The 20554-nt window shown below is 42.7% G+C and overlaps 2 protein-coding genes across 6 annotated transcripts in view; both read left to right on the plus strand.

Moving 5' to 3' along the window:
• Positions 1-10525, plus strand: part of LOC136713036 (transmembrane protein 94-like) — a 30244-nt gene extending 19719 nt beyond the window's left edge. The window contains exons 15-28 of the mRNA XM_066689927.1: positions 349-491; positions 968-1155; positions 1784-1931; positions 2617-2714; positions 3637-3736; positions 4639-4747; positions 5300-5498; positions 5985-6070; positions 6541-6622; positions 7079-7239; positions 7736-7827; positions 8107-8179; positions 8561-8731; positions 10453-10525. Coding sequence (XP_066546024.1) covers positions 349-491; positions 968-1155; positions 1784-1931; positions 2617-2714; positions 3637-3736; positions 4639-4747; positions 5300-5498; positions 5985-6070; positions 6541-6622; positions 7079-7239; positions 7736-7827; positions 8107-8179; positions 8561-8731; positions 10453-10525 — 1723 coding nt within the window. The remainder of the gene's footprint in view (positions 1-348; positions 492-967; positions 1156-1783; positions 1932-2616; positions 2715-3636; positions 3737-4638; positions 4748-5299; positions 5499-5984; positions 6071-6540; positions 6623-7078; positions 7240-7735; positions 7828-8106; positions 8180-8560; positions 8732-10452) is intronic.
• Positions 10526-16870: 6345 nt separating this feature from the next.
• The window catches only part of epn2 (epsin 2), a 32433-nt gene continuing 28749 nt past the window's right edge, over positions 16871-20554 (plus strand). Inside the window, exons 1-2 of one of the 5 annotated variants that reach the window (XM_066690052.1) lie at positions 16871-17109; positions 17669-18032. The gene's annotated coding sequence lies outside the window, so the exon portion shown is untranslated. Of the gene's footprint in view, positions 17110-17627; positions 18033-20554 lie in introns of those variants that run through there. The other 4 variants (XM_066690048.1, XM_066690050.1, XM_066690051.1 and 1 more) reach the window with 4 other exon arrangements.

Below are 20554 nucleotides of genomic sequence, written 5' to 3' on the forward strand. Positions count from 1 at the left end.
CATATTTTAAAAACCACAACTCACTTAAACTGAACTGTGACTTGCGCCACAGGAACTGTTTTTTTGTTTTTTTTTTACAATTTGAGCAAAAGGTGACAGACACTAAAGTTGAAACATCCTAAAGCAAGAATCATGCTCAAATGTAGCATTGAGGACTTGGAAGGGAGAGTTAACCAAGTAATTGGTTTCCACTGAATATAAAAACATAATTCTCTCATTTTAAAAGTGAATCCGAATAAAATAATAATTTTTAAATGATCCAAAAACTGAAACCCACTGGTGTTTGATCTTTTATTTGTGTCTGAAAATAAACATCTCAGAAGTCGACACATTCCTCTTCATCTTCAGGAAGAAGGTCCTCGATTTTTACCTGCGGTCCTGCATGGCTGGGCACTGCCTGGCTCTGTCTTTTAAACCTCTCCTCCAGACCCTGGACCTTCAGATGGATGACCAGTGTGTGGAGATGCCCCATGGCCTTTCTCCCCCAACAGGTTTTCCTGCTTTACAGCACATCTCACAGTGCAAATCTGAGTTTAATTCAACATTATAAGCTGCTATTTGTAATACACCCTATATGGAAAAGAAATGTAAAGACACATAAACATACAGGCAAAAACAAATGATCAGAAAAAGTGTGTTGGAATATAATTAAATACATTTTTCCCTGGGAATTGCATTGTTAAAGTCTGCTGACTAAATTGAAAACTGCATATATATTGTTTCATGTAAAGGACAGTAATGTTATTACTGTGTTAATGTCCCTGAAAAAATCTATCATAATAAATAAGTTCCCAGATCCACCACAATGCACAAAATTGATCTCTCCACTGGGATGTTTAATTGCAGGTGATTCCAGACACTAGAGTAGCAGAGGGCTAGTGAGAGAGTGTAGTGCAACGCTGTAGTAAAGTTTGGGGTTTTGTGCCGGTACTGGAGAAGAACGGACTGTGTGCTCTGTGTTGTGCAGGAGGAGAAAGTGAGGGCAGCCCCCCAGACCGAGAGGAGCCCCTGCCCACCTTGCAGCAGCAGATCTTCCTGGGCCTGGTGTCTTCACAGTACCAGGCTCGGCCTGATGTGGTGCGGCTCATCGCTGGGCTGGACAGCACCTGCATCCGTTTTGTGTACTTCTCACTGGAGGAAGAGGTCAAGAGCAAGGTCAGGCCACAACCGTCAGGGCTGCATGTTGGAGCTGAGCCCCACGGCACTGTCTGCAGTGGCACCTCGCTCCTCTGAAGCAGGCTTGTGCTGCCCTCACATGGTGGAAACAAAGAAACAAGACAGTGAGATTGATAGGGAGATAGACAGACATAAATACGTACACCTATAATAAATAGATAAACTGACAGATAGACAAACAGACAGACTGACTGAGACAGATAGGCACAGACAGACTGAACAGAAATGAACAGAAAGAAAGTTTTTAGTTTTTTAAAACAACTTGATTATAAAATACAAACTAACACCCTCTCTGTAGTGATATTTTGCCTGTTGTGAATATTTATACTTCTTGACCTGGGTACGGGTGTCTTCTAATAAATAAATAAATAAGAGATTTTAAGATAGGTATGCGGGCGGCCAGACAGACAGACAAACAGATATAGATATATTTGATTACTCTATTTTTACATAAAGGTCATTTTTAAGCCTAGAACCCATTCTCGGTAGACGTACTCTTACGGTTGCAGGGGTGAGAATGATAGTGAGGTGTGAAGCTGCTGTGTTCTGGGCTGAAGGGGGGTGAAGGGCTGTTGTTCAGAGTTTCTGTCCCCCCCTTTCTGTGCAGTTGTTTGCTGAGAAGATGGGTCTGGAGACTGGCTGGAACTGTCACATCTCCCTGCAGTCCGACTGCTTCCCCCTGGACCCCGAGAGCCTGAAAGAGGCGGAAGAACTCGGCGACAAGAGAGAGGGGGGTGAATTATTGGAGATTCCAGGTGAATGCCAGCAACAAGCCAACCCATTTTGTCTCCATTGTATTGCAACTGTCCAAACCACTGCTGCACAGGCAGTGAATGGTGGTGCTAACAATACACAGCCTGCAGAAAATGGTGCTGCACTTTGTTTTTCAGTACTATTCTATTGTGACACTCTGCAAGCTTTTGAATCACATTGCCGCAAATGTTGCCGGTCTGTGCTGCTGCCAGTGAGTGGATAGTTCACACTGTGAGGGGGTTTGGCTAAGAAGCTAACACTTACGTTTGTCATAACATTTCAGAAATGGTACTGAGAGAATATGGTTTGGTTGTAGCATAAGTTTTTTGCAAAGGTTTTGCTAATTTAATTCTGTAAGACGTAATGCTATAGTAAAGTTACAGAAATGTAAGCGACATTAGTATGTATGTATTTTAAGTAGAGGATGTTTGATGTACATTAATGAATTAATCCTTGCAGAAAAGTGGTTGTGGCTATGCTGCAACCATCTTCTAAATGTTTTTTCACAACTTTGTATCATCTAGGAACTCGTTTATACAAGCAGAATGCTGTGATGAAATAGTCACAACATTTTAGGTGGGAACTAGTGGCTACTGTAGTAATCTTAGTAGTAGCTGTGGTAGCACTGGTAATAGTAGCAGCAGTGGCAGTAGTACTACTGGTATGATGTCTTTGTATTTGTGGTAGAAGCGAGTCTCCTGGGACAGGATGGGATGCGAGGGGAGAAGACAATCTTCAGCACCTTGGACAGCGAAGGGGGCTGCCTGCTAGAGGACCTCAACAGGGTGAGGGCGGGAACTGCCAGTATAAACTTGTGTGGTGCCACCTTTGATACCCCTGGGACAAGCCTATGAGAACACATTGTTTTATGTTTTTTGCTCAATTAATCCAAAAAGTTCAATTACAATGCAGAGGTGGCCGAAGTTCAGAATCCATCATAGTACCTGGATCCAGCTGGTCTCCCATCCCAGGTATACCATTGTTGGCTTTAGCTCCCAACTGGCCCAGCACCACCTGAATGGCATGGGTAGATGGCTGCTGTTTAATTCTCAGTTCTCGCCACCCCAGTGACGCTCTGTGGCTTCTCGGGGTCCTGCAGTTTGTGGGCTGGGCTGTGGGCACATGGTTTGGCACAGTATAATTGGGAGAATGTGTGCTTGGTCTTATGCCTAATGAAAAAGCATGGGGTCATGTTGACAAATTGGTCACTGAACATGATCGGGGATTGCAAATAACTGGAAGTGTCAGAATTATACAGGTAATTCACATTTTAAAAAGTGCACTTAGTCATATAGTGTGGATTTCTATATATCTTAGTCATGGCATCTCCACTTTTATTCCTTTTACACACATTTCTAAGTAAGAAATACAACAAAATAGAGCTTCCTCTCTCTATTTCTAAGTCTCCCTGGCCCTCTAGTGGCTGGCATTGAAAGCTCTTCAATTCTTATACTTCCAAAATCATTAAAAAGGAGACAATAGTGAAAAGCAGGCAAACAAACCAGAAAATACCTGTACTGTGAGTGTGTTATTCATAGTTTTAACAAAGCACATGTCTTACATTCAACACCAACATTACCCAAACTGGCCTTATAGTTTTAGTTCCTTCCTGTACCCAAAGATATGAGTCCCCCTTGTTCTGAAGAGGGAATGACAGAAATATATATTTACTTTGAGCCTCTGGGCTGTTCTTCTCTCTTGTTGCAGGCAAAGCTCCCCAAGGGCATTGAAAATGTGCGCCCCCACCTGGAGAATATTGACAACGTACCCTTGCTGGTGCCACTGTTCACAGATTGCACTGCTCAGAGTAAGACTCCCCCCCACCATTCAGCACCTTTCATTGCCTCACCGCATTTATTTCAATAAGTCAAGAATTTTCCATTTTATTTTCACTGTCCACAACTGCCCCACCCTCGAAAAGCTGATTACCCAGGCTGCTGATCATAATTAAGATAAATAGTTATAGACGCCACTGTTAATTTTGTATCCGTCTTGAAAGAGTGATAAGTGAAGTGAACTTCTGAGTAATACACTCTATACTGTCTCTTCAAGCACTGGCCTCAAATCATCCTCCTACAAAATGGGGCGGATTGATTGCTCCATGCTGCCTTCTGTCAACACCACACTGTGCCCTGTACCACTTCACCACTGTTGGAGATTTATGGTAGCCAATTGTTTTATTTTACAGCCAACTATTATGCCCTTCCAATCTGGCATCATCAATCAATGGTTATGACTCCCATATCAACATGTCCGCCCACAGCTGCGCTATAGCGTTGTGACCTGTACTGATATGGCCCTCACTGATAACCCTGTAGAGCTCACCACCACAGAAGTGTCTGCAGTTTGATGGCCTCAAGCCCCCCCGACCCCAGCAGCATACGTTTATAGCACTCTGCCTTAGGGAGGGAATCCTGGTGACAGGTAAATATGGCATGGCCCAGACTGGAACCAGCACTGCCTGGATTACAGAACTCAATTTTACTTCACACACCATGCTGCTTGTATTCTTATTTACACTGTTCTTACAGGGATGAGGTGACGTTTACCTTGAATAAATCAAATTTGTCCTAAAGTGTTTCATCAGCCCAGAGCCCAGCTGTCATGCTGGGTCTGCAGCCTAGACCTTGTGGGTGGAGAATGATGGGCTGATCAGGCCGTGTGCTTTATAATTGGATGTGCACCGTCTAACGCTGTGCTTTCCTGCAGCAATGTGTGAGATGGTGCAGGTGATGCAGGAGTATGGGGAGGTGGTGTGCTGTCTGGGCAGCAGCCAAAATATCAACAACAACACAGTCTTCCTTCAAAGTGACATCAGGTAACACTCGCCTTCTCTTGTCCAACTGATTGTAGCGAAACACATAGAAAACTAATCTGGTGTTATGAATTGGTAAAAGAGACAGAAAAGGCTCATCAGATTGTTGTCTTCACACTACACTATATAGAACAAATATATGTATATATATATTTACTATATGGTAGAAATTTGTGATGGTTATTTTTTTTTAAAAATTGGCCCGTTTTTGTAGATTTAAAATGTATGGGATGTATTTTAAATATATTTTAGTCTGTAATTCATATATTTATTTATGTTAAAAATGTATTGTAGGAATTGACCTCACCATATATTTTCAACATATCAAATATTAATTATAAACTTTAATATATCTGAAAAATCCCATATGTTTTAAATGTATAAAAAGGAGGCAATTTTGGCATATGAAAAATCATACATTTCTACCATATATTTAAAATGTTTGTGATCATTTTAAACTCTTAAAAATGTTTGAAGAGTAGGTGTCCTGTGAATGTTCTCAGTCACCTCTGTCTTGGTGACTGTGATTCTCAGAGTGGCATGTTCCCTTGTCAGCATCGCTCTGGAGCCCCTCTTCCCCTCCTCCAGTTGGACCAATCCCAACAAATCAACCCCTCAGTTGTACACAACCCCGCCCCTCCCTGGCTCCTCCCCACTGTCTCCGACTCAGCTCTCCAGCGCCATCTGTGGGCTGCCCTGCACAATCCACCTGGGCTCACAGGAAAACACAACCATTATCCGTCTCATCAAGCAGGTTAGAGCCCCAGCGACAGCACCCTCCAGATAGGAAGACTAGTCCCTACAGCAAGCACATACATCAGCATCAATCCCAGCTGAGACGAGAGCACCACCTACTGCTCACACAACTCAGTGCCCTTGCCTATAGGGACAGAAATTATTTTGACACTCATTGCATATTGCATGGTTTTGCTTTAAAACTAAACCTAATTAATGATCATCAGTAGTGGGACTTAACGGGGCTTTCTACAACAGAAACATAGTTGATATACAAATAAAGTAGAAAATGGCACCAAGTGGGATAAAGGATTTGGAGTGAGTAGAATGGGAGAAATATATGCCGGGTCATTGTGTGAGCAATGGAGCTAATAAAGCAAATCATACTATGCAAGTAATTCTCAAAGTAGCATCATTAAATGTACAGCAGTGTAGATCATATTTTTCATGGTGGTGTGTGTGTGTATGGCAGGACTGTGCTCAGTCAGGTTGTCTCTCTGTGTAGTTTCTGGCCTGCCTGTGTCAGCTCCCACCACCCCTGGGCACAGGTGATGTGCTTTGCCTCTCATGTGTCCACTTCCCCCTCCTCAGGTAAGTTACATGCGCGCACACACTTTCCTACACATGAACTCCTCCCCATCCTCTCCAATCAGCCCCTTTCCTAGAACATCAGGCATCATTTATTGTACAGTATTATTTTTCTTTTCTCCTTCCCCTTTTTTGGTTTGAGATTAAATTTGATGAAACCAGTGAATAGATTCAGATCAGCTAGGACTCTGTGTTTTTTCCTGAGGAATTACATAAACATACATGCTGTCCAAGCCATCCGCTCATTTTTGAACACCTCAAACTCGCTCTGCCCACAGCCTGACTACGCCACCACTACTGCTAATATGCTTACAATGATCTGCAGAGTCCCCCGTCTGCCCCCCCTGACCCTGGCAATGTTTTTCCAATGGTGTCACCCCCCTTGGGAACTCCCTGCTCAAACCCCAATCCCACACTCTATGTGACTTGCTCACTCTTCTCTTAATCTTCAGCTCTTACCTCTCTCTTCTCAGCCTGTCTCTCCTGGGCAAGCCTGTGGACAGCGGTGTCATGAAGGTGCCCACTGGGAAAAACCTACGCTTTCTGCCCAAGAAGGTAAGGATATATGGTAGATGTCTTTATCCTAGGAGACATACACAGTTTAACATACACGCACAATGTTAAATTTTTCAAGGATAACAGCCTGACAATAAAAAAATTGTTTGCATTACACTTTATGCCATATCTTTGCTGGCATGTCTATGCATTAGTCTTGGCAAAACGGTTCCCAACCAGTCATTATAAAGGGTGAGAGATATGCAACAAACGGAAGTCAAAATGCAATTAACAGAACTGTTTTACACACATTGGATATATATATATATATATACGTATGTATACACATGATATATAAGTGCATAACAGGATGGCCCCACAGCACAGTGTTTAGACTTGCTTTTACTCAGCCTCTAAGGTAGTTTCATATTCAGCAGCCGTTCTCCTCTTCCACCTCTTAGAATTGACTATCACTGAAGTCAGTCATTTCTCTCTCTCTGTCTGTCTCTTTTCCAGACCCAGCAGCTGTTTGTGGTCTACTTCCTGGTGAAGTTCGGTCTGACTGTCTGCACCTACCTGGCGTGTTTTGGTCTGATGCTCCACGAGTTCTGTCTGAAAATCCACCAGGAGTCCGAAGCACTTTGCCATCTAACTGTTCTCCTGGCGGGATCCTCTGTGTGAGAGTGTCAGGGAGTCTTGTCCCTGCGTGCCTGGCGCCTGCTTACAAGTTATTCCCCTGCAGCTGGTGGCATGGCTTAGACAGAGACATGGGAGACCCTTATAGGTCACCCTTAAATCTTCAATAAAAAAAAATGACATATAGAAATAATTTGTTCATAGAAGTACATGTTTGGTACATCTAGTCATTTAGAGATCATTGGGAACAAACACCTGAATACCCTTCACTGAACTAGTGACTCTACTTTCTTGATTGATCTAACTAACATGCCTTCCCTGTCTTGGTTTTTAGTGATTAAGATAAATTGGTGATTTAGAGAGACCTGGATCGAGGGCTCTTCTGGATCAGGGCAGGCGACCTGTGCCCTTTGCTTGACTGTTCAGTACTAAAGTGGTTTACAGCTCCTGTAGAAGATAACATGCTGTTGTTTTGCAGGTCTCAGTGTGTGTCTTGACATCTGACCTGCTTCCTCCTCTGTTCTTCTCTCATCGCAGGAACTCCACGGGCCCTGACTGGTTTGGAGAACATGCTGATGGGCTGGCTCTGGCCCAAAAGACCATCGCCTTCTTCATCCTGCTGAACGCCAGTGAGCACACTGCCCTGCTGCAGTCAGCCCAACAACTCTGCCCCCGTGCTACAGTGTGTAACACAGAGCACAGGCAGATGGATTTCAGTGTCTGTCTGTGCTTTGTGTTAATGTTAGGCTGTCTGTGCTCAGTGCGTGTGTTCCGTACTGTAGTGTGTGCTCTGCTGCAGTTTGCCATTGTGTGCTTTGTTAGTGCTGTGCGTACGTGTGCTCTGTTACAGTACTGTCAGTGTGTGCTCTGTGTTACAGCGTGGTGTCGGTGTGTGCTCTGTGTTACAGTGTGCACATCAGTGAGCCACGTCCATCGCTCCAATCCCCTGTGGAGACAGAGCCCCCACAGTAACCAGCTCTGGTGTGCTGCGCTCCTCATTGTGTACGTCTCCTCTACATTCACCTGCAATCATTTAATACCATAAGTGCAATTATCATGCTGAACAGTCCCAGGTTTTCCATTATTTTCTTAATGATCAAAATTACAGTCATTGTTATAAGCTTTAATATTCATAAATGTCTGACTTTGTATAAGTAATTAGTGCAAGTTATACTTCATCAGCAGCAGCTGGGAGTTGAATGGTTATACAAAATGTAGTGCAATAAGAGAATCATTGAGGTCTCTATCAGTTTGTGTTAAAATAAAATAAAGCACACAGCATATACTCTGTGAATATGGAGGCTTCTGGTAAAGTCAGTTAATGTATTGAGAATGATATCAGTGCTCCCATCTCCCCTATAGGCTCACCCTACAGGTTTCTATAACCACAGCCGCCTGCCTCCTGTGGGCTGATCCCAGCCCCCAACTTACCTTTGACATCACTGACATCCCAGCAGCCACCTGGCTCCTGGGCTCCCTGTGGCTCCTGCCCCTGATGTGCATCAATGAATGGATAAAACTCCATGAGATCAGGTAAGCATTAGGTACCAATCCCATCAGCCCCCTCTCCAGCTTCTATCTCCACGTGTGCTGGGCCAGGGATAGAACCCCATTGGTTCAGTTCTGCACCGTAATGATAGGATAATACTTCCATTTTATGCAACCTGCTTTCTTAGGCTGCACGTCATTCCTCCTTGTGCAAGGTGGCCATGTGGTTTGCTTAATTAATACACTTATTGATTACTAATCTCACAATTCCTTTAATCATGTCAATTAGTCTCTTGATTTAGGCACATTGCGGCAGCAGCTACAGACATTAATTTAAAGGGACATGCAGCTCTTTATTACTAATGCATCTGGAATGAAAGGGTTAATGCACAGAGAGAGCAGTAGCACGAGACAAACATATATCATGAACTCCACGGCAGACGTGACATCTCGTTTATCTGTCATCTTGGAACCCATGCCAATAAATGTTCTGTTGTCCTTTTAAAGATATGGGCAGAGAAAGGAAGAGATGATTGTGTTTGCAGGAACGTGGTCTGGTCTTCCTGTGTTATTCTTCGTTCTCTGGGGTTTTTGAGATTTCCCCCAACCTTCTGTTTAGTGTGTTTTTTGTTTTTTTTGGCCCAAATCCGATTCTTCCGGGTGCTTTGCATGCACATTGCCATTCCCCAAGAAATGGGACTAGAAAGTGGGACTATCTCATCCATAAGCCACTGATATTATACACAATGCTGACCCCTAAGGGAAGAGGCAAATACAAAATACAGTTCGGAATCAGAAGATTTGCCGCACAAATACAGATGTCAAGGTATCGGCCACACAGACACAGCTTTGTCCAGGTTTGTGAGTTTTGAATCCATCACAAACTAGTCTCTCTTCTTGTGGTATCCCTTATTAAAATGTTAAATATTTGTTCTTATTAAACATCAAATAATATGAGCCTCTAGAATAGGGGTAGGTATATGGAAGCCTCATATAATACATTTAATATACTGATCAATACGGGGAATGCTTGTTAGTTAGATCAATTAAGCAAGTAGAGTCACTTGTTCAGTGAAGGGAATTCAGGTCCATATGTTGGTGGCTAATCAAGGGTATTCAAGTGTTTGTTCTTATTGGTCTCTAAATTACTAGATTTACCAATACATTACAGTATAATACATGTAATATATTGATCATGTTTGTAATATATATATATATATTTAGGCTACCTTTCTGTGGGTTGAAGAGGCAGTAATTAGTAAAGAAAACCAGCAGCAAATGTGTCAATTTAGCACTGGTTCCAGTCTGGGCTGAGTCATGGCTGACCATCACCAGGAATCCCCTTGGGGTGGTGCACAAGTGGTCCATTGCTGCCAGGGTTTCCTCAGCTTGTTGTGCATACAGCCACTTCATTGGCTAACCAGGTGCCTGCGAGCTCTGCAGTGTTATTAGTGGGAGCTGCATCACTCCTCCCCACAACGCTGCAGCTCTGCTGTTTGCACTGTGCACTTGCAGTGTGGATGAAAGTTCCAGGCCAGAGAGGACTCAGTCACTGCATCTTCCACAGGGGCTATGTTGTGGGCTAACTATTGTCATTCTCAAATGGGGAGGCTATCAACGGAACACAAGAATTGAAGATTAAAGATTTAGAGAAAGGACCCCAATTCCTTTTCTAACCTTCTCTTTACTTTTCACTTCCCCATGCTTTACATGCCCCCCCCCCCCCCCCCCCAGCTGACTGAAGTGCATGTTGTCCTGTGTTGTAGGACGAGAGAGAGGTACCACAAGAGACGGAAGCTGCAGTTTGACACCAAGCTGGGGATGAACTCTCCATTCTGAAACAAGCCTTGCTCTGGAGACCAGCATTCACCTGTGTCTTGGACTGTCAATTCCATGCGGTTGATAGCTGCAGGGCGACAGATGCAGGTGGAGTTACAGTTGAGTGGTCACAGTGCTCCTGGATTCAAATTAGGAAGAAAAGCGAGGGCCAGAGATGGCACCATCATAACATAAGAAAGTCCCCTCTGGTTTGTAACCTATTTTGCCCATCTTGCTCATTTGGTTGCTAGAAGCTTAACAGTCCTAGAAACTCAGCTTGTGTCCCTGAGTCCTTTTATCATTGTTTATCTGGATCTTGTTCCATGGATTGATGTTGTCAGGGCCGTCCAATATTTTTTAAATACCTGAGTCATGTCCTATCTGTTCCCACACTATAGAGAGTTGATACTGTAATCAATCAGAGTACAATTCTACATTCACCAAAACAGATTTCAGTTCTGTTAGATTCTGTTTCAGAAGACCTCTGTCTCCCTCTTTTGGACAACTTGTGCAATGACAGTGTACCACCATCATGTTGAGTCGCAGCTCTCACACTCTCAGAAAGCTTTGTAAAATGCATATTTTAAAACTTAAACTTATCACACTATATCAAAGTGTATCTGAGACTTTAGATTGCACTTATAGGCATGAAAAACATACAGTAGTGGCTTGTCAAAATATATTCGTGGAAACATTGAGGTACTAATGATGCCCCAATCATAAATATTGCACGCAATAGTGTCATTTGTAGTTTAAAGCTATGCTCATAATAGTTTTTATTGTAGCTCCATCTGTGTTTTCCATAGCTCACTGTTGCTGTTATATACACCGATCAGCCATAACATGATGACCACCTGCCTAATATTGTGTAGGTCCCCCTTTTGCCGCCAAAACAGCCCTGACCCGTTGAGGCATGGACTCCACTAGACCTCTGAAGGTGTGCTGTGCTATCTGGCACCAAGACATTAGCAGCAGATCCTTTAAGTCCTGTAAGTTGTGAGGTGGGGCCTCCATGGATCGGACTTCTTTGGCCAGCACATCCCACAGATGCTCGATTGGACTGAGATCTGGGGAATTTGGAGGCCAAGTCAACACCTTGAACTCGTGATTCATTAGACCAGGCCACCTTCTTCCATTGCTCCGTGGTCCAGTTCTGATGCTCACGTGCCCATTGTAAGCGCTTTCGGCAGTGGACAGGGGTCAGCATGGGCACCCTGACTGGACTGCGGCTACGCAGCCCCATACGCAACAAACTGCGATGCACTGTGTGTTCTGACACCTTTCTATCAGAACCAGCATTCACTTTTTCAGCAATTTGAGCTACAGTAGCTTGTCTGTTGGATCGGACCACACGGGCCAGCCTTCGCTCCCCATGTGCATCAATGAGCCTTGGCCACCCATGACCCTGTCGCCGGTTCACCGCTTCTCCTTCCTTGGACCACTTTTGATAGGTACTGACCACTGCAGACCGGGAACACCCCACAAGAGCTGCAGTTTTGGAGATGCTCTGACCCAGTCGTCTAGCCATCACAATTTGGCCCTTGTCAAAGTCACTCTGATCCTTACATTTGCCCATTTTTCCTGCTTCTAACACATCAAATTTGAGGACAAAATGTTCACTTGCTGCCTAATATATCCCACCCGCTGACAGGTGCCATGATAACGAGATTATCAGTGTTATTCACTTCACCTGTCAGTGGTCATAATGTTATGGCTGATCGGTGTACATGCTTATCTATAAGGTATGGACAAAATTACACAAGTTATTAGTTTGGCATTCTTTTATATATAGATATTTATTTGTATATATATGTATATTTATGGAAAGTATATATTTTTACATATTTTTTCTTTGTATGGTTGCCTGTACATATACAGTATGCCACTTTTTCAAGCATTGCACAATAAAACAAACCACACTAAAGTAATTGTGTGTCATCAAAGCCACCTTATCCACTTGATAATGATTTATGGACATGAAAGATTACGCATTGATCAAAATCTGTAGAGAACCAGAATGCCCTGCTTTCAAAAAGGAACAATTCTCAGACTCTATGACAGTTATTGACAATAAACACCCCAGAGATTCATTACATTCCCAAAAGGTCAACCCCACCTCTAGCACTAAGGTCTTGCCACCAAACAACATGAAAGGTGTCTCACTGCCACATCCAACCACAGAACAACATACAAAATATTTCAAACCTAGGCTGTTTTGCAGGCATCTTTTCTTATATGTGGTCAAAAGCTGGTAAGACCTATGATAGCTCCTTTCACCCTTAGCTCCTTTAAACACTTCCATCCAAAGTTGTTGAAATGCTTTATCTTGACATGGCTTTTGGCAAAGTACTGGTAGGCAAGGATGTGCTATTAATCCACAAGATTGCATGACTGTTTCACATTATCAGACACTGCTGATTTTGTTTTGTACAAAGGATGCCCTGAAGTTTCATGTGTGCTTTAACTAAACATCTGGAGCACATGTGGTACAGGTTTAGGTGCTCAAGAAATGGATCAGACCATTGTCCTTTATCCAAAAAACTGTTTTGCACAAAACAGAGAAAAAAACATGGAGCTTTGACCAGTGTATAAATGTGAGGTTGAGCAAGAGACAGATGAAGAAACAAATTGATTAGAGAATAGATGTAAAGAGGCGCCATCATTGAAAGCACAAAGAGCCTACAAATTCTTCCGACACCCAGCAGCAGTTTATTAGGGTTAAGGTTAGGCAGAGTTATGATTATGACCCTTATGGCCCTTAGGCCCTTATGAGGAATACCTGCTGAAGCATCAACGATCTGTCTGTCACTGCTGCCTGAACACTTTCAAACCTTTGAGTTCAGCAGCTCCTCAAATATGATGGATGAGAATGCATCCCGGCTGAAAGCTGGCAACTCTCTTCATCTATAATGAAAAGGACCTATTGATATTTTAAGGTCAATGCAACATAACTAAGCCTGTTGAGCCTACAGCAGAGTTGGGCTGCTTAAAATCTATCCAGTAACCAGCCTGATTACAATCTTCAACGCCCTGCTAAACGGTCCCTAGAGCAGGTTTTCCTGACTGGCATTACACTATGTCATCGGCTATAGACCTGCTTAGAGAAGAGAGAACACGTCTTCATATGTCTTAAACTGTATGGTATTCGTTGTACAGTTGGACAGCATCTATACATATAGTTTTAAATACGTTGACATATTTTTGAGTTATTTTTCTGGAAAGGAGTTTTTGATCTGGGGCTCCCAAATGGCACATGTTTAAAATCTCCATATTGAGATCAGGGTGTCATTTGTGCCTATTGCCCATATTGATCTCGTGTCCAATCTTGCTGTTTTTGGCCAGTTCCAAGTTTCAGTTCCACAGCTGGCCAAACCTCTCTAGGGTGGGGGGTGGAAGAAGACTAGGGTCTCCTCAGATCATTGGTGTGAATAATCACAGATGATGTTGACATTTCAAAGGATCTATAATCTTCCTCATCCCTGTGGAAGAAATTGTGTAATTGATCAAAGTTCAGTCATTTGCAGAGTTAAAATTGGGAGTGAAAACAGGTTACATTTAAAAAAAAAAAAGAATGAGTGTTGGATCTTCATAAGTAATATCAATAAACAGCACTCAAACCTTACTTATGTATGGGTTCCCAGCTCTCAGGTTTCCACCCTAATTAATAGATGGCGTCAGAGGAGAGTAACTCTCTCACAAGAGTGCGGTCACAGTAAAGTCGCTCTGTGTGTAGGCCATGTCTGTTGGGCTTGGAGTTTTATTAAACTTTAACGTGGCTCATTCATTCAGTTACACTAGGTGCTTGTTTAACAGAAGGCAAGTGATAGCCCTTGCACCAGTGAAGGGCCTTGAAGAACACGAGTTTAACAAGATTCCTCTCTCTGAAGGGGCCAGTTGATTGTAGAATTAAATAAGGTGATTTAGTCAAAGAGATTAGTAATAGAGCTGGGAGTACATTTGTTCAGATAGAAATCAATAAACTGTCTCCTGCATGGAGCATTGCAATGCATTGTAGAAGGGAAAACAAAAATATTTGATTGAATTGGATTTGGAGTTTTGTCAACAGCTGTCAGATTCATCTAGCTAGAATGTGTAAAGCCCCTGTTCTCATGGATCATTAGTAACACTTCATGCAGCCCAAAGGAATCTCTCAGCTGCTACTTTGCTCATATGGACCATCAAATGTATCATTATTGATGACATGTGCACTAGTTTCTTCCACAAGTGCAGTCAGAGTCCAGAGTCAGGAATCAACAGGTTTTTATTTTGAAGGCCTTCGGCGAGCCAGGGCACACACAGGGGCCAGTCCCCTGGTATGTCTCCCTCACTCTGAATTCAGACCATCATTTGACATACATTTATACACACAGTTTACTAACAACAACAACACCATATAAGGAGCATGCAGACAAGGCAGATTTTAGCCGAGACAGTGATTTCATACTTCTGATTTTGCTCACCCTGAGGTTATTTTTGGGTCAAAAAGTCTGTGGACATTCTGTATCTAGGACAAACATCTGTTTTGTAGTAAATTAGTAATGTGCTCTGCGTGTATTTTGGGATTGTACTCTGTCTGTACTGTCTGCACTAAAAAATAAAACTATGCACTCCACAAATATTTTTAATTATTAGCTGATAAGAAATTCACAAGCTGAAGAACACTGAATCAGATATGGAGTTGGTAAAGCTAGGCCAACAATGTTGTTCGATAGCCACTAGGTGGAGAGCAATGCCAGTCTAGCAATTTCTCATAGCCATCTGATCTGGAGAAGTTAGAATTGCCACAACAGCAAATTTGCAACCAGCATACCTCATCAGTAGACCCCAGCAAGACTCTACTGAAGGGACCCCCCTGCTACATTAAGGGCATCCTAAAGCTGCCATTTCTAAATGCTAAAAGTGGACCCTTTTAGTTACTGATTAATATAGAAAGTCTGTTGTTCAGTTAAGGAAATTGTGGTCTGTGAGATCTACTGGGTATTCAGATGTTCCTTCCAAATGATCTATTAATAACCAACTTGTCACTTGGGTGGGGGGGCTGTGTCTAACAGAGCAGCAGCTATGTGGAAATAACTTTCTCCATCTGGTAAGAATTGTAATATTGTTCATGCAAATCAGTAAGCAGAAATGTTTTTATTTAATTCAAATAATTTATCTAACTTTAAAAATCAAATATCATTAACAAAGTATGAATTAATGTCTGAAACATTGTCATTATCAACCTGCAATTGCATCAGCGAAAGGACCACCTGGAAGTCTGGGGAGCACAATGAAATGTTTCCAGGTTGTTATAAGCTGAAGATTTAAGGGTGACCTATACAACCTGCTGACTGAGCTGATCCGGGCACAGGGTTGGAGGAACTCTACTGTCTGAAGGATTCTGGATCCTAATTTTAATGCCAACACCCTCTTTGAAGGCCGGATACTGACAAGTCTAGGACAGATTGCTCCCATGTGTTTTACATCTGACTTCCATTTATCACCAGAAAGAATAGTGGGGCCCTATTTGAGTGGCATTTTGAGTGTGCCTGTGTTCTTCATACAGCCGGGTTCAGATGAGATCGGCCATGTCTTTTTGCTTTTGTTCCAACCTAATTATTCTGATTAATTAGAATTAAATACTTTATTACAGGTTGTGAATTATGTTAAGGTAAGCATGCCTTCCCTTCAGCCATGAAGTGTAAGATACCTTTTACAACTACTATATGTGTCTGAGTGATAAATTAACTCAACATTAATTAAGTCATTGACAGCTCCATTTGGAACAATACCCAGAAGACACTGCAGGCATCCAGGAAATGGGTATAAGAGCCCTGTTTTACTGTACAATTAGTCAGCACAATTTGCTGATGAAAGACAACTAGCTACATTGCATTCTGTCCGGATTCTCAACATTCTGCCTTTACTGCTTCCTCCACCAACTCCCTAGAGAAACAGGGACCATCTGCCCTCCTTTTGTCTAAGATTGATTACAAACAGCCATTAATTGCCTGCCTGATTGATTCCTTATTGATTGGCATCTTGCTGAGATGAATTAAACATGTTCAGCAAGTTATTATTGCTAAAGAGTTCCTTGTCGGGAAAATGAAACTGACTTTTGCACACCTCTCTACAGCCTAACATACTTACAGACACAAACACACAAAATTAAGGATAATATAGGCTTCTTACAAAACTATTACTGGGTTGTAACTCCGGACAATTTTAACTGTGGGGGTTATGCACACTGGCGAAAGCTGTTGTGTGAGTTCATGCATGCTGTGGAATGTCAACATACAAGGTGGAGACAGAAGTGAGGAGTCCTTCCTGCTCCTAGTCGATCCACAGAAGGTGTCGATGTAGAGTAGACAGAGGTGCAGAGGTGCAGAGGTGCAGAGGGTGGGTGGGAGGTACAGAGACACAACAGGATCCCTACCTGCCTGACTTACCACAAGGAAACACAATACAGCAGCCGATCTAATCACAGACGTCTGCAACTGGGCTTGCATAAGTCTTGATAGGAGTATGTTTTCCTAAATAGATAATATCGCAAAAACCTGATTTACCTGTGATCAGCTCAGCGAAAGTAGAGGAGTCATAAGAGTGAAGAGCATTCTTCTTCTAAGGTGAGTGTTTGAGGAAGTGCCTTGACTTTCTCTTTTTTTTTAAATTTGATAATAAGATGTCTTATTGGTATTATTGTTTTTGTCTTTTTCTAGAGGGGTGTGTGTGTCTTTTTCACAATATGTAGTCCAGAAACTGAAGGAGTGTCAAGTTGACCTCAAAGAATGTAATTATGTTTGCCAATCTGTCATTCATATACCATACATTGTGTACTTAACAATATCTTAGTATTGTTAGTACTACTACTACTGACTTTCAACCTTTCCTGAGGTCATCATCAAAGGATGGTGGTAAAACAGTTTACCAGAGAAAGGCAGAGGGATGTAAATTATTGTGTAGTTTAAGGGGTTTGGAGGTGACAACAACAACAACAATAATAATAATTATTATTATTATTTCATAAGTTAATTAATATGAAATGCATAAATCAGTCTGTGTTCTGTCAGTAATTTGGATCATGATTATAAATAATTCGGAGAGAAATTACACCGTCATTCCTCCAGGAAAACTGCCCTTATAGACGTGTATCTATGCATACAGACTGAAAAACCTATTGTACAGGCTGTGGTTTCTGCATGTGAGCTCTCCCTCCTGGGCGACGTCTGTGGAAATGTTGGGAAGCGGTGAGTAAGCACGGAAGGCTTCTTTCCTCGGCGAGTCAGTCCCTCAGTCACACCCTTCACCGCCCCCTCCCCGAGTGAGCGAGTGTCTGTCTGTCCGCCATGTTGGATTGCGTGGGTGCCACACAGACACGGACGAGTGCGACGGGAGACGCGCACAACGACACAAGCCCCGGCCGTACGCTGGAAAAAGAGCTCCAAATAAGACCACACAATCGCTCTTTTCCTCCTCCGTTAACAGCCAGAAGTTAGGCAGCTGTCTCCCCGGGACGAGGACTAATCCCTCTCCTCACAGAACAGACCTGGTAAGTTATTGTTTTGCTTTTTGGGGGGATACATTTCCTTTGGTATGTCAACATAGTGATCTCTCCATCACACAGTATGTATCGGTTAGCTCCAGCTAGGCTAGAGAAGGAGAAAGCAGCAGCGGCCTGTCGAGCCTCCGGTCTGGAGTGGAAGATTTACACCGATTCCAGAGACTCTCCTGCCGGCGCGGACGCGTTAGAAAGTGTCGGTCCCCTTCAGTAGCCGTTGGATAAACTTGATAAAAGGCGCTGAGCAGCTTTATTAGTTTGGGGTCACTTGCTTGAGGAGAAAGTGTTGGAAGACGTCGATGGTGCTTAATCGTGATGGAAGGGATGATGGTTTTCTTTAAACTTTTTGTGTGTTGGTTGCGTCGCCCCTTTTAAACTAGAATAAAATGCACGATTTAGCTAATCACTTTTCGACCTAGTTAACTTTTGTGGTCGTATAGGTTGTACATCAAACAAGTGTGATGTAATGTGATCATCATAATAACAACTCTAGTGTGTAAATCTCCATATGTTAAGGGAGTGCATTAAGACGCCTTAATTTAATCAGGGAATCTCGTTATATCGAAGTGATTTGAACATTTTTTCTTGGAAATAAGTGCGAAAATCACAATTGTGCTTCCAAAAAGAAAGTGTGTGCAGAGCTTAGCTGTGCATTTTACGTCGTCAGTTATAGTTGGCGGATGTTCCTTTGTATTTGATTATAAACGTTATAAGCCGTTAAAACTGTGCTTTTAAACCCAGAAACATTCCACGACAATGTGCGTGAGTTTCAGTGTAAAGATATCGGTCTATTATACACTGTGCACACGCACACGGGAGTTATTTTCTATTCTTTATGGTCATATTGTATGTCGGCGACCCTCTAGAAATGACTACTGTTGCTGCCTTGTTGTTTTCTGTTATAGTAATAACCAGAGCGCATTTCTTTAAAAATAGTGTTGAATTGTCGTGTTTTCCCGACGTACGATAACTTTCGAGGTGGGATTGTAGGGTAACGCGGAGCTGTGCCTTTTGTCTGGGCAGTGTGTGACAGATGCGGCCCCTGCCTCCTCCTGTGTGCCCCGGCTTTGTCTTCCCAGGGACTCGGGGCTGTGGGAGACAATAGGCCGAGCGGCGGCTGGGAGGATGTCTTGATGCTGTGCACTGTACGCCAGTCGCGCTTTGTCGTCCGTTAAAATACAACCCAGAGAAGGGAACCCTTTGCATTTGTATTAACAAATCAACACACCCCTCCAGTCACGGACAGGTCCATACATATTTCAGTCACGTCGTGTCAACTTTGTTTTAATTAGGCTCTCTTATCTCATGCACTAGTAACTGTTAAATGTCGTCTGTACTTGTCATTGGATTGCTGTTTCAAATGACCACATGCTTGTTTATACAGCATAACACAACACAACACACTCGCACACTCTCACTCACACACACAACACTCTCACACACACAACACACACACAACACACTCACACACAACACAACACACTCACACACAACACAACACACTCGCACACTCTCACTCACACACACAACACTCTCACACACACAACACACACACAACACACTCACACACAACACAACACACTCACACACAACACAACACACTCGCACACTCTCACTCACACAACACACTCACACTCACACACAACACACTCACACACTCTCACTCACACTCACACACACACAACACACTCACACACTCACACACTCTCACTCACACACACACAACACACACACACAACACACTCACACACACAACACACTCACACACAACACACTCTAACCTCAGACCAAATCATTACGCAGCTGTGTATTGTGCATTCAGTTTATAATGCAAATAGAAACAGAGCGGGTTTGTGAGGGTGGAGATTTGCGGTATCGGGCGCTTGAGCTCTGGGAGATCGCTAACACACCAGGAAAGTTTATCTGGTCAAACTAGATTTTTATCTAATACAATCCATGCATTAGAAAAATAACCAGTACTTTAAGATCACCCGATGTGTGTGTGTGTGTGTTAGAGGCAGATGTATGGAGTTGTGCTAATGTCAATTCAGATCTGTGACGTATCAACAGAGGAAATCAATAGAGCAATATTTCCTCCTGGTCTGAATTACAGTGTCATTACAATATTTATCATTTACCTGCATTTGCATAATTATAATGGGTTCAATAATATCATGAAGCTGTGCCAGAGTGAATGGGCCTTGTAACACCATATTAAAATACACTTATTTGGCAACATAAAATGTAAATACCTATAGACGGAAATTATATTTTTAATTTTTGTTTAATGTACTTGTAGTTTTAATAATTTGAGGCATGCATAACACAATAATGTTTTAGTACCCCCCATGACCGGTGCTTACTAGTGCAATGCCACAGTTTGTGTATCACAGTGCAGTACAGTGCAGTCATATTTATACAGTAACAGGATGTTTAATATTGCATTTTATCTACAGGAAATGTTAATTTATCTCTGACAGCTTGGATGCTAAATGCCTCATGTGGGGCATGCT

The sequence above is a fragment of the Amia ocellicauda genome, chromosome 17 (genome assembly GCF_036373705.1).
Source record: "Amia ocellicauda isolate fAmiCal2 chromosome 17, fAmiCal2.hap1, whole genome shotgun sequence".
NCBI classification, from domain to species: Eukaryota; Metazoa; Chordata; class Actinopteri; order Amiiformes; family Amiidae; genus Amia; species Amia ocellicauda.